Genomic DNA, 12,894 nt, shown 5'->3' with positions numbered 1-12,894 from the left:
GTGAACACATGTTAAAAGACTGCCCCAAACGGTCAAAACACCAACGCCCGTCCTTAGAAACCGGGCTAAGGGTGGGCCATAACATGTACACGGGGAGACCCCACAGATCAGCACGAATCCCAGTGATAATCCTGAGTGGGGATTTAACCCTTCACGCCCCAGCACTGGGACACGGGGTCCGAAGGGAATCTGTTGGATAGCAGATGGGCAAAGGAAGTGGGGCTCCCTCTAGTGGCTCTGCCTTCGCCTTTGAAGGTACGGGCACTAGATGGCACTCTACTCCCGTTAATTACACACCGGACCCAGCCCGTGACTCTGGTTGTGTCTGGGAATCACAGGGAGGAGATCGTGTTTTACGTGACACCTTCTACCTCCCGAGTGATTTTGGGTTTTCCTTGGATGGTGAAGCACAATCCCCGGATCGATTGGCCGTCTGGGGCAGTGGTGCAGTGGAGCGAAGCCTGCCACCGGGAGTGTTTAGGATCCTCGGTTCCTCCCGGGATCACGGCTAAGGAGGAGGTTAAAGTCCCTCCCAATCTGACGGCGGTGCCCGTGGAATACCATGATCTGGCTGACGTCTTCAGCAAAGATCTGGCACTCACTCTTCCACCGCACCGACCATACGATTGTGCCATTGATTTGATTCCGGACGTTGAGTACCCGTCCAGTAGACTGTACAACCTCTCACGTCCGGAACGCGAATCAATGGAGACCTACATCCGGGACTCCTTAGCTGCCGGGTTGATCCGGAACTCCACCTCCCCGATGGGTGCTGGTTTCTTTTGTGGGCAAGAAAGACGGCGGACTCCGTCTATGCATCGATTACAGGGGGTTGAACGAGATCACGGTTCGCAATCGATACCCATTGCCCCTCTTGGATTCGGTGTTCACCCTGCATGGAGCCCAAATATTCACCAAACTTGATCTTAGGAATGCGTACCACCTAGTTCGGATCCGGAAGGGAGACGAATGGAAGATGGCATTTAACACCCCGTTAGGTCATTTTGAGTACCTGGTCATGCCGTTTGGTCACCAATGCGCCCGCGACGTTCCAAGCATTGGTTAACGACGTCTTGCGGGACTTCCTGCATCGGTTTGTCTTCGTATATCTGGATGATATACTCATCTTTTCCCCGGACCCTGAGACCCATGTCCGGCATGTACGTCAGGTCCTACAGCGGTTGTTAGAAAACCGGTTGTTTGTGAAGGGCGAGAAGTGTGAGTTTCACCGCACTTCTTTGTCCTTCCTGGGTTTATCATCTCCTCCAACTCCGTCGCCCCGGATCCGGCCAAGGTTGCGGCGGTGAGGGATTGGCCCCAACCAAAAAGCCGTAGGAAGCTGCAACAGTTCCTCGGCTTTGCAAACTTCTACAGGAGGTTCATTAAGGGTTACAGTCAGGTTGTTAGCCCCCTGACCGCCCTGACCTCTAAAGTCCCTTCACCTGGTCGGACCGTGCGAGGCCGCGTTTAGGGAGTTGAAACGCCGGTTTTCGTCTGCGCCAGTTCTGGTGCAGCTGATCCTACTCGCCAGTTTGTAGTGGAGGTGGACGCCTCAGACTCAGGAATAGGAGCCGTGCTGTCCCAGAGCGGGAGTCCGATAAGGTTCTCCCTTGTGCCTACTTTTCCCGCAGGTGACCCCGCTGAGCGGAATTATGACGTGGGCAATCGAGAACTCCTCGCGGTGAAGGAGGCTCTGGAAGAGTGAGACACCTGTTGGAGGGAGCTACGGAGCCTTTCACGGTTTTTACAGACCACCGGAACCTGGAGTACATCCGGACCGCCAAGCGGCTGAACCCCAGGCAAGCCCGCTGGTCCCTGTTCTTCGCACGCTTTGACTTCCGGATCACCTACCGCCCGGGACTAGGAATCAACGATCCGATGCACTGTCCCGGTGCACGAAGAGGAGGCCAAGGCTGAGTTGTCGGACCCCATCGACACCATCCTTCCCGAGTCCACTGTCGTGGCCACCCTCACCTGGGACGTGGAGGAGACCGTCCGGGAGGCCCAGGCAAGGAACCCGGACCCGGGAGATGGTCCGAAGAACAAACTTTACGTCCCACCAGAGGCTAGGGCTGCCGTCTTGGACTTCTGCCACGGATCCAAGCTCTCCTGTCATCCCGGAGTGCGTAGGACCGTGGCAGTAGTCCAGCAGCGCTTCTGGTGGGCGTCACTGGAAGCCGACTGGGACTACGTCCAGCCTGTATCACCTGTGCCAGGGGCAAGGCGGACCATCACAAGACCAGGGTCTCCTCCAACCCCTGCCTGTGCCTCATCGCCCCTGGTCCCACATCGGCCTGGACTTCGTCACGGGCCTCCCGCCGTCCCAGGGCAACACCGCCATACTGACGATAGTGGACCGGTTCTCCAAGGCGGCCCACTTCGTGGCCCTCCCGAAGCTCCCAACGGCCCAGGAGCCAGCAGACCTCCTGGTCCACCACGTCGTGCGTCTGCATGGATACCGTCGGACATCGCTCGGATCGTGGTCCCCAGTTCTCCTCGGTCTGGAGGAGTTTTTGTAAGGAGCTGGGTGCCACCGTACGTCTCTCGTCCGGGTATCACCCACACGACGAACGGCCAGGCAGGCCTTTCACCGCCGAGTGGAAGCACGCGAGTCGAGTCGCTGCAGTGTCTCCTCCTGCTGGCCCGGAGCCTAATATAGATGTTCCACTGGCCGTTCAACTACCCCCCCCACCGTCCCTGAAGCTTACATAAGCCTCCGAACCGTACGGAGGCTGTGGAAACGTGCGCAGACTTCCTAATGCAGTGTTCGCTCGTTTTTGCACAGCGTCCAGTTATGTACGCATTAGACGCACCCGGGTGGCTTATGTAATTATCTGCTTCGAGGTGAGGCACGCGCTTGGGCTACAGCGCTGGGAACAGGATTCATGGCTTCTGACATCATACGTGGGTTTATACGGGAATTCAAACAAGTGTTGATCATCCCAACCAGGCGAGACTGCCTCGACCGTGCTGCTGTCACTGAGACAGGGGCGTCGGAGCACAGCTGATTACGCTGCGACTTCCGCATCGCGGCTGCGAGGTCTGGCTGAATGACGTTGCGCTCCGCGCTGCCTTCATAAGCGGACTGTCTCAGTACTGAGGAGCATTTGCGCTAAGGACGAACGCAGGATTCGACGGCTTGTCAATCTGGTATACGCTTAGACAACCGCTAATGAACACCGTCGGAGCAGGCCGGGGGGCGTGGCCGGGCACAAGCCGTCCCTCTCTCTTCCGGGTCAGAAAGGGTGACGGTCCACCACGCTCCATTGCCAGTGGGCTCCGTGTGGCAACAGCTCCCCCTGCTGACGAAGCTATGGACACGAGCGGGCCAAAGTGAGATCTGATGTCAGACAAAGGAGGCTGGCCCGCGGGGAGTGTTTTTACTGTGGCTCATGTGAACACATGTTAAAGACTGCCCCAAACGGTCAAAACACCAACGCCCGTCCTTAGAAACCGGGCTAGGGTGGGCCATAACATTACACGGGGAGACCCCACGATCAGCACGAATCCCAGTGATAATCCTGAGTGGGGATTTACCCTTCACGCCCAGCTGGTGGACACGGGGTCCGAAGGGAATCTGTTGGATAGCGATGGGCAAAGGAAGTGGGGCTCCCTCTAGTGGCTCTGCCTTCGCCTTTGAAGGTACGGGCATAGATGGCACTCTACTCTGTTAATTACACACCGGACCCAGCCCGTGACTCTGGTTGTGTCTGGGAATCACAGGGAGGAGATCGTGTTTACGTGACCTTCTACCTCCCGAGTTTTGGTTTCCTTGGATGGTGAAGCACCAATCCCCGGATCGATTGGCCGTCTGGGGCAGTGTGCAGTGGAGCGAAGCCTGCCACGGGAGTGTTTAGGATCCTCGGTTCCTCCCGGGATCACGGCTAGGAGGAGGTTAAAGTCCCTCCCAATCTGACGGCGGTGCCCGTGGAATACCATGATCTGGTGACGTTCAGCAAAGATCTGGCACCACTCTTCCACCGCACCGACCGTACGATTGTGCCATTGATTTGATTCCGGACGTTGAGTACCGTCCAGTAGACTGTACAACCTCTCACGTCCGGAACGCGAATCAATGGAGACCTACATCCGGACTCTCGCCGGGTTGATCCGGAACTCCACCTCCCCGATGGGTGCTGGTTTCTTTTTGTGGGCGAAAGACGGCGGACTCCGTCTATGCATCGATTACAGGGGTTGAACGAGATCACGGTTCGCAATCGGTACCCATTGCCCCTCTTGGATTCGGTGTTCACCCTGCATGGAGCCCAAATATTCACCAAACTTGATCTTAGGAATGCGTACCACCTAGTTCGGATCCGGAAGGGAGACGAATGGAAGATGGCATTTAAACCCCGTTAGGTCATTTTGAGTACCTGGTCATGCGTTTGGGCTCACAATGCGCCCGCGACGTTCCAAGCATTGGTTAACGACGTCTGCGGGACTTCCTGCATCGGTTTGTCTTCGTATATCTGGATGATATACTCATCTTTTCCCCGGACCCTGAGACCCATGTCCGGCATGTACGTCAGGTCCTACAGCGGTTGTTAGAAAACCGGTTGTTTGTGAAGGGCGAGAAGTGTGAGTTTCACCGCACTTCTTTGTCCTTCCTGGGGTTTATCATCTCCTCCAACTCCGTCGCCCCGGATCCGGCCAAGGTTGCGGCGGTGAGGGATTGGCCCCAACCAAAAAGCCGTAGGAAGCTGCAACAGTTCCTCGGCTTTGCAAACTCTACAGAGGTTCATTAAGGTTACAGTCAGGTTGTTAGCCCCCTGACCGCCCTGACCTCCACTAAAGTCCCCTTCACCTGGTCGGACCGGTGCGAGGCCGCGTTTAGGGAGTTGAAACGCCGGTTTTTCGTCTGCGCCAGTTCTGGTGCAGCCTGATCCACTCGCCAGTTTGTAGTGGAGGTGGACGCCTCAGACTCAGGAATAGGAGCCGTGCTGTCCCAGAGCGGGAGTCCGATAAGGTTCTCCATCCTTGTGCCTACTTTTCCCGCAGGTTGACCCCGCTGGCGGAATTATGACGTGGGCAATCGAGAACTCCTCGCGGTGAAGGAGGCTCTGGAAGAGTGAGACACCTGTTGGAGGAGCTACGGAGCCTTTCACGGTTTTTACAGACCACCGGAACCTGGAGTACATCCGGACCGCCAAGGGCTGAACCCCAGGCAAGCCCGCTGGTCCCTTCTTCGCACGCTTTGACTTCCGGTCACCTACCGCCCCGGGACTAGAATCAACGATCCGATGCACTGTCCCGGGTGCACGAAGAGGAGGCCAAGGCTGAGTTTCGGACCCCATCGACACCATCCTTCCGAGTCCACTGTCGTGGCCACCCTCACCTGGACGTGGAGGAGACCGTCCGGGAGGCCCAGGCAAGGAACCCGGACCGGGAGATGGTCCGAAGAACAAACTTTACGTCCCACCAGAGGCTAGGGCTGCCGTCTTGGACTTCTGCCACGGATCCAAGCTCTCCTGTCATCCCGGAGTGCGTAGGACCGTGGCAGTAGTCCAGCAGGCTTCTGGTGGCGTCACTGGAAGCCGACGTCCGGGACTACGTCCAGGCCTGTATCACCTGTGCCGGGGCAAGGCGGACCATCACAAGACCAGGGGTTCCTCCAACCCCTGGTGCCTCATCGCCCCTGTCCCACATCGGCTGGACTTCGTCACGGGCCTCCCGCCGTCCCAGGGCAACACCGCCATACTTGACGATAGTGGACCGTTCTCCAGGCGGCCCACTTCGTGGCCCTCCCGAAGCTCCCAACGGCCCAGGAGACAGCAGACCTCCTGTCCACCACGGTGCGTCTGCATGGGTACCGTCGGACATCGTCTCGGATCGTGGTCCCAGTTCTCCTCGCAGGTCTGGAGGAGTTTTGTAAGGAGCTGGGGGCCACCGTACGTCTCTCGTCGGGTATCACCCACAGACGAACGGCCAGCAGAGGGCGAACCAGGACCTAGAACAGGCCCTTCGCTGTGTCACCTCCGCGCATCCGGCGGCCTGGAGTAACCATCTGGCCTGGATCGAGTACGCTCACAACAGCCAAGTGTCATATTGCCACCGGCCTCTCCCCTTTTGAAGCGTGTCTGGGCTACCAGCCCCCATTATTCCTACTTGTGGAGGGAGAGGTCGGGGTACCCTCGGTCCAGGCCCACCTGCGGAGGTGCCGCCGGGTGTGGCGGACCGCCCGTTCTGCCCTGTTGCGGGCCCGGACGAGGGCCAAGACCCATGCAGATCGCCGCGTTCCCCGGCCCCTGCATACCAACCGGGGCAGGAGGTGTGGTTATCCACCAAGGACATCCCGCTCCAGGTGACATCCCAGAAACTGAAGGACCGTTTCATTGGGCCATTCCCCATCGCCAAAATCCTCAGTCCGGCCGCAGTGAAGCTGACACTCCCGGCTTCACTGCGGATCCATCCGGTTTTTCATGTCTCTAGACTCAAGCCATACCACGCCTCACCACTCTGCACCCCTGGACCCGAACCACCTCCTGCCCGAATCATCGACGGGGAGCCGGCATGGACTGTTCGTCGGCTCCTGGACGTCCGTCGGAAGGGCCGGGGTTTTCAGTACTTGGTGGACTGGGAGGGTTACGGACCCGAAGAACACTCCTGGGTGAAGAGGAGCTTCATCCTGGACCCGGCCCTTCTGGTCGATTTCTACCACCGACCCGGACAAGCCTGGTCGGGCGCCAGGAGGCGCCCGTTGAGGGGGGGGTCCTGTTGTGTGGGCCGCTGAAGAGGAGGTACTGCTGGCCCACCACCACCAGTCGGCGCCCTGCTTGGAGTGCGGGCTTCAAGCATGAGAGGGCGCCAAGACAGAGAGTGACAGCTGTCACCATTTACACCAGCTGTCACCATCACCTGCAGCTCTACAAAAGCTGGATCATTACTCCACCTCCTCGCCGAGAAATCATCTACCACTAGAGGTAATCTTCTCTGCTGTGATTATTGTTGTCTAACATTGTTCTGTGTGCAGCCGCATTCCTGTGGAGCCAGAAGAGGGACAAACAGGAGCTGCACGAGAGAAAACGTATCTGGAGGTGGAGGCTTTCCCTCCCGGAGGAATTGAGTGTAAAGGTTGCTGGGTGTGAGGACTCACACTCACCGCCTTCTGTTTCTTGTCTGCCAGCAGTACCAGGGCCGACAACGGAGGACAGAGACCACCTGGGGACTCAGGACTTGGCGGCTCCGGTGTTCTTCAGGCCGTTGGTGGTGGAAGCGGTGTGGGCTCCGGCTCTCCGATCATCAGAGGTCTCCTATCTTCGGCCTGCCCACAGTCCTCTTGTGTACAATTGGCACCCATATTTCTGTTTGTATTCCGTTGTGTACTTTCACAACATTAAATTGTTACCTTTTCTTATCCATTGTCCGTTCATTTGCGCCCCCTGTGTGGGTCCGTGTTACGACACTTTCCCAACATGTAAAGCGCTTTGAGCATCTGATGCAGATGGAAAAGCGCTATATAAATGCAGTCCATTTACCAATTTATTTATAATAATGATTACTGCTGGTGCTGTTATTACTAATACTTAATTATACTTAGTAAAATGATAATACTGCTTTCAGTACTATTGCTATACTAGAAATTATAATTATTATCGCTATATAATTGTTTGAGCTCAGAGTAAACATAATGAGCACTGAAATACAGTGAGGAAAATAAGTATTTGAACACCCTGCGAATTTGCAAGTTCTCCCACTAGAAATCATGGGGGTCTGAAATTTTCATCTTAGGTGCATGTCCACTGTGAGAGACATAATCTAAAAAAAAAAATCCGGAAATCACGATGTATGATTTTTTAATAATTTATTTGTATGTTACTGCTGCAAATAACACCTGTGAAAATCAATGTTAATATTTGTTACAGTAGCCTTTGTTTGCAATTACAGAGGTCAAACGTTTCCTGTAATTTTTCACCAGGTTTCCACACACTGCAGCAGGGATTTTGGTCTCCAAATCTTTCAGGTTTGGAGTGTCAGCTCCCTCCGAAGATTTTCTATTGAGTTCAGGTCTGGAGACTGGCCAGGCCACTCCAGGACTTGAAATGCTTCTTAAGGACCCCCTCCTTAGTTGCCCTGTCTGTGTGTTTGGAGTCATTGTCAAGCTGGAAGACCCAGCCATGACCCATCTTCATGCTCTTACTGAGGGAAGGTGGTTGTTTGCCAAAATCTTGCAATACATGACCCCATCCATCCCTTCAATACTTGCAGTCGTCCTGTCCCCTTTGCAGAAGAGCACCCCCAGAGTGTGATGTTTCCACCCCCATGCTTCATGGTTGGGATGGTTTTCTTGGGGTTGTTCTCATCCTCTAAACATGATAAGTGGAATTGATTCCAAAAAGCTCTATTCTGGTCTCATATGACCACATGACCTTCTCCCATGCCTCCTCTGGATCATCCAGATGGTCACTGGTGAACTTCAAACAGGCCTGGACATGTGCTGGCTTGAGCAGGGGGACCTTGCTGCCCTGCAGGATTTTAAACCATGACAGCATCATGTGTTACTAATGTAATCTTTGTGACTGTGGTCCCAGCTCTCTTCAGGTCATTGACCAGGTCCTTCTGTGTAGTTCTGAGCTTTCTCAGAATCATCCTTAGACCCACAAAGTAAGATCTTGCATGGACCGAGGGAGATTGACAGTCATCTTGTGTTTCTTCCACTTTCTAAAAAATAATCATAACAGTTATTGTCTTCTATCAAGCTGCTTGCCTGTTGACCTGTAGTCCATCCCAGCCTTGTGCAGGTCTACAGTTTTGTCCCTGGTGTCCTTAGACAGCTCTTTGGTCTTGGCTATGGTGGACAGGTTGGAGTGTGATTGATTGAGTGTGTGAACAGGTGTCTTTTATACAGGTAACAAGTTCAAACAGGTGCAGTTAATACAGGTAAAGAGTGCAGAATAAGAGGGCTTCTTAAGAAAAATTAACAGGTCTGTGTGAGCCAGAATTCTTGCTGGTTGGTAGGTGTTCAAATACTTATTTGCAGCAGTAACATACAAATAAATTATTAAAAAATAATACATTGTGATTTCCGTTTTATTTTATTTTTTTATTATGTCTCTCACAGTGGACATGTACCTAAGATAAAAATTTCAGACCCCTCCATGATTTCTAAGTGGGAGAACTTGCAAAATCACAGGGTGTTCAAATACTTATTTTCCTCACTGTATATTTGATTAAAATTTAATTTATTTTTTTTATAAAATACATATTTTTAAAAAGAAATTATGATATCCAATAGCCTTACTGTTGTACAATTTTAATCCCAATTTTCCTGCTGCTTTAATCATTCTGTGGTCATATTTGCATTTAAGGCACAAAGCAAAATCTTTGAGTTTCAGATTATGTCCTGAAAATGATTGATTTTCTTTGAAATTATAGATATCAGTTGGAGGTGCATCTTCTGTCACTGTTTGTTTACAGCAGGTGCAGCCATGTGCATTTTTACCTACAAAAGATGGCCACTGCACCAGCTGTCCTCTTACACTTATATGTACATGCTATAATAAGTGATATTATTTTGCTTTGTGATTTCAGGTGTGTGTGAGCTGCAGTCGGTGCAAGTTCTGTACTTTGCAGCCGGTCGCTGCTGTGCGCTGTTGAACTGTTTTGGCTGCTGCAACTGCAGTGGTCGCAGTCGGGGGAGGAGCCACTGATACTTTGCTGCTGCAAGATACAGCTGACAGACAACAGCATCCACACAGCCGTCCATCACAGTGTGGGGACAGAAACGCTCTTCATCCTCAGCTCCACTGGACTCATCTGTATCTTCCACCAACCATGCAACTGCTGCCGCTCATTGTACTAATACAACTTTTACTGCAAATACTACAGTTAATAGTAATAATACATGTTACTACTAATACCACTGTGGCTTATACTGGAAATTCCCACATGAGGCTTGTACATCAAAATGTGAGTGAGTGAGTCATTTAGTTAGTCCACCCCAGCCTGTTTGTGTAGACAAGTACTAAAAACAGAAAGGTTACTTTGCTACTCAGCTAATTAGAAGAGCACATGATTGAGGATGAAGTCATGACGTTGATACACCCCCCATCAGTGTTGTTATGAGTCTGATAATTTCAATAATCTGATTAATTTGTAAATCTGCTTTAGATCTGTGTGCGCTTTCAATTTAAATTTATTTTCATTTATATAGTGCCAAATCACAGAGTTGCCTCAAGGCGCTTCACATAAGTAGGTCTAACCTTACTAACCCCCAGAGCGAGCGAGTGGTAAGGAAAAACTTCTGAGGAAGAAACCTCAAGCAGACCCAGACATCAAAGGGGTGACCCTCTGCTCGGGCCATGCTACAAACATAAATTACAGAACAATTCACAAAATGAATATACAGAAAATGCTGTTGGTGCACAGGACAGGAGGTCTCCAGCACAATGCCAACACCCATCTCTGGGATGGCAGCCTGCACCTTAAACAGAAAAACCAGAATCAGGCATCAGAACAGACAAGAAATACAGTATAATTTGTCTTCATTAAACAACAAGAAAACAGGAAATACTAAGGTGATCGCCGGCCACTAGCCCTGAGCTTCACTAAAAGACCCAGAATTTAGGTAAAGTTGAGGCCGCGGCACGCTCAGTTCCTAATAAATTAATTAAAAGAATAAAAAGCGTAGAACTATACTATGCCAGTATGCGCCATATGAAAGGGAAAATAAGTGCATCTTCAGTCTGGACTTGAAAGTCTCCACAGAATCTGACTGTTTATTGACACAGAGATCATTCCACAGAACAGGAGCACGATAAGAGAAAGCTCTGTGACCCGCAGACTTCTTATTCACCTAGGGACACAAAGTAGTTCTGCACCCTGAGAACGCAAAGCCTGGGCCGGTACGTAAGGTTTAATTAGGTCTGCTAGGTAGGTAGGTGCCAGTCCATGAACAATTTTATAGACTAGTAGCAGAACCTTAAAATCTGATTTCATTGGAACAGGGGTCGAACTTTCTGCTTCGTGTCAAAAGTCTGGCTGCCAGCATTTTGAACCAATTGGAGAGCCCTAATGCTGGACGGTGGCTTTCTTTTAACTCGCACCTTCAGCTGTGGTAACATGACGGATGGCAGTCTCCTGGCCAGCGTTGACCTCCTCACATATCTGAGCGTCTGATCTGACTGAACGAGGAAGTAGCTCCATCTTCTTCCTCTCACCCTTCCTTCTGTGTCCTCCAGGTGTCAACCTGACCTCAGTACAGCTGTAGCAATCACAGAGGACCACGGTGCTATTGCTGTGTTGATCTCAATCATTACTTCAGGTATAATGAGAAAGGAGGTATTTCTGTAATATCTAGCACGTTCCTCAGTTTTGGATGGTTTGGCTTGAAGTCCAAATGGTGGAGAAGTTGCAACAAAAAGATTTTTTATTTTCAAGTGGGATAACAGAATTACGAGAGCTCATGAAAAAAACTCTACTGTATTGTATGTGCATTAATGGTTACTGTCCACCAGTAGAGCTATTGCTCCATTTCAAGAACCTGAATTAGACTGCTGTAGGACACCAACAACAACCAACCTGTTTGCTTATATTAGAAGATAAAAAAGAATAGCAATAGAAGGTATAGATCCAGTTTACTGACATGCACCCGTCACATAATACGAGTATTTGCTGCTGTTAAAGATGTTTTCAGGTGTTATTAGCAGGATTGCTCCAGGATTACTGTATGATTTTCAACAGATCACTTCAAAGATTGGTAGAATAATTCATCTTACCTGGAGAAGAGCTCACTCCATGTTGACACTGATCAGGAACAAATGTGGATCCTCTTTTACGCAGAGATAAGACAGTACTGGCAACCATGTCAGCCCCAGTATCCTTACACTGGAGCATCGGTGGCTCTAGTTCATACCATGGCAAAACACCACACAACCATTAGGGGTACATCACCCCCCCCCCCACCCCCCTTTCCAAAAAGTTTTGAAAATCACCTTGTCCCTTTATTTAGGTTTATTTTGTTACACTACCAAGAAATTGCTACAGCACAAATTTCAGCAGAATCAAAATATATTAAGGGGACTACCAAGGCTTTGAAATTCTGAGAAACCATCAAGAAAATAAAAAATTATGATTTCAAATAGTTGTTAATATACACTTTATTCATTGTTTATGTATTGTCTCTTGACACAATAGAATCAGAGAGAGATGTTTCCTCTCCATATTCTGTAGTTTGCTAATTTCTGTAGACAAACAGAATGACATGAGGTATTAACTGAAAGTGAAATTAATATGAAAGTTGTTGGGAAAGTCAAATTGTCCGACCACCCCCCCCCCCCCCCCCCCCCCAATAGGCAGAATACACTGTCTTTATTTTATCTGAGATGATATATGCCACCAGTCTACCATCAATCAGGAAAATTGGAAACTTAAATTTGCAGAGAATTATACTCCCACTGTGGTCCCCCTGAACATTAACCAGATCACTTTGAAATTCACAATTACTATTTTTTGGAATGGAACATTTTTAAAGTGGGGACATAGAAATATGTGACTAAAGGGGAAAATGAAGAACCTTCTGTTTGACCCAAAGTCAAATTCACTGGCACCCAAGGATCAAGTGAAGAGATCCAACAGGATTGGCATTCAGTCATCTTCTTAAGTCACTGGTTAACGTACAAGTCTCACAACCACACAGTGAGACATTAAGCACCAACATCTAAAAGACTTGGACCTTCGCTGTCTTGCAAAGATATCTGCATTGCCAAACACCTCTGTTCAGTCTAACTCCGTAAACTTTTTCCAGGTGTTATCTTGATCTCAAAGGCTGAGCACCCAGAGACGAAAAATCCACTGTTGAGCTTCATTAACATTTTCATTATTCAACAGTTCATCAATTTCTCAAGGACGTATTACTATTAATACTTCTCACTACCTACACTGCCTCAAATTGTGTCT

At 50.5% G+C, this 12,894-nt stretch overlaps 1 protein-coding gene across 1 annotated transcript in view; it reads left to right on the top strand.

Annotated features, from left to right (window-relative positions):
- Positions 1-12,894, top strand: part of spg11 (SPG11 vesicle trafficking associated, spatacsin) — a 102,347-nt gene that overhangs the window by 40,162 nt on the left and 49,291 nt on the right. The window contains 1 exon segment of the mRNA XM_034175533.1: positions 9,620-9,792. Coding sequence (XP_034031424.1) covers positions 9,620-9,792 — 173 coding nt within the window.

This window comes from Thalassophryne amazonica, chromosome 8, assembly GCF_902500255.1.
Source record: "Thalassophryne amazonica chromosome 8, fThaAma1.1, whole genome shotgun sequence".
Taxonomy (NCBI): Eukaryota; Metazoa; Chordata; class Actinopteri; order Batrachoidiformes; family Batrachoididae; genus Thalassophryne; species Thalassophryne amazonica.
This window is presented reverse-complemented; position numbering and strand designations above follow the sequence as displayed.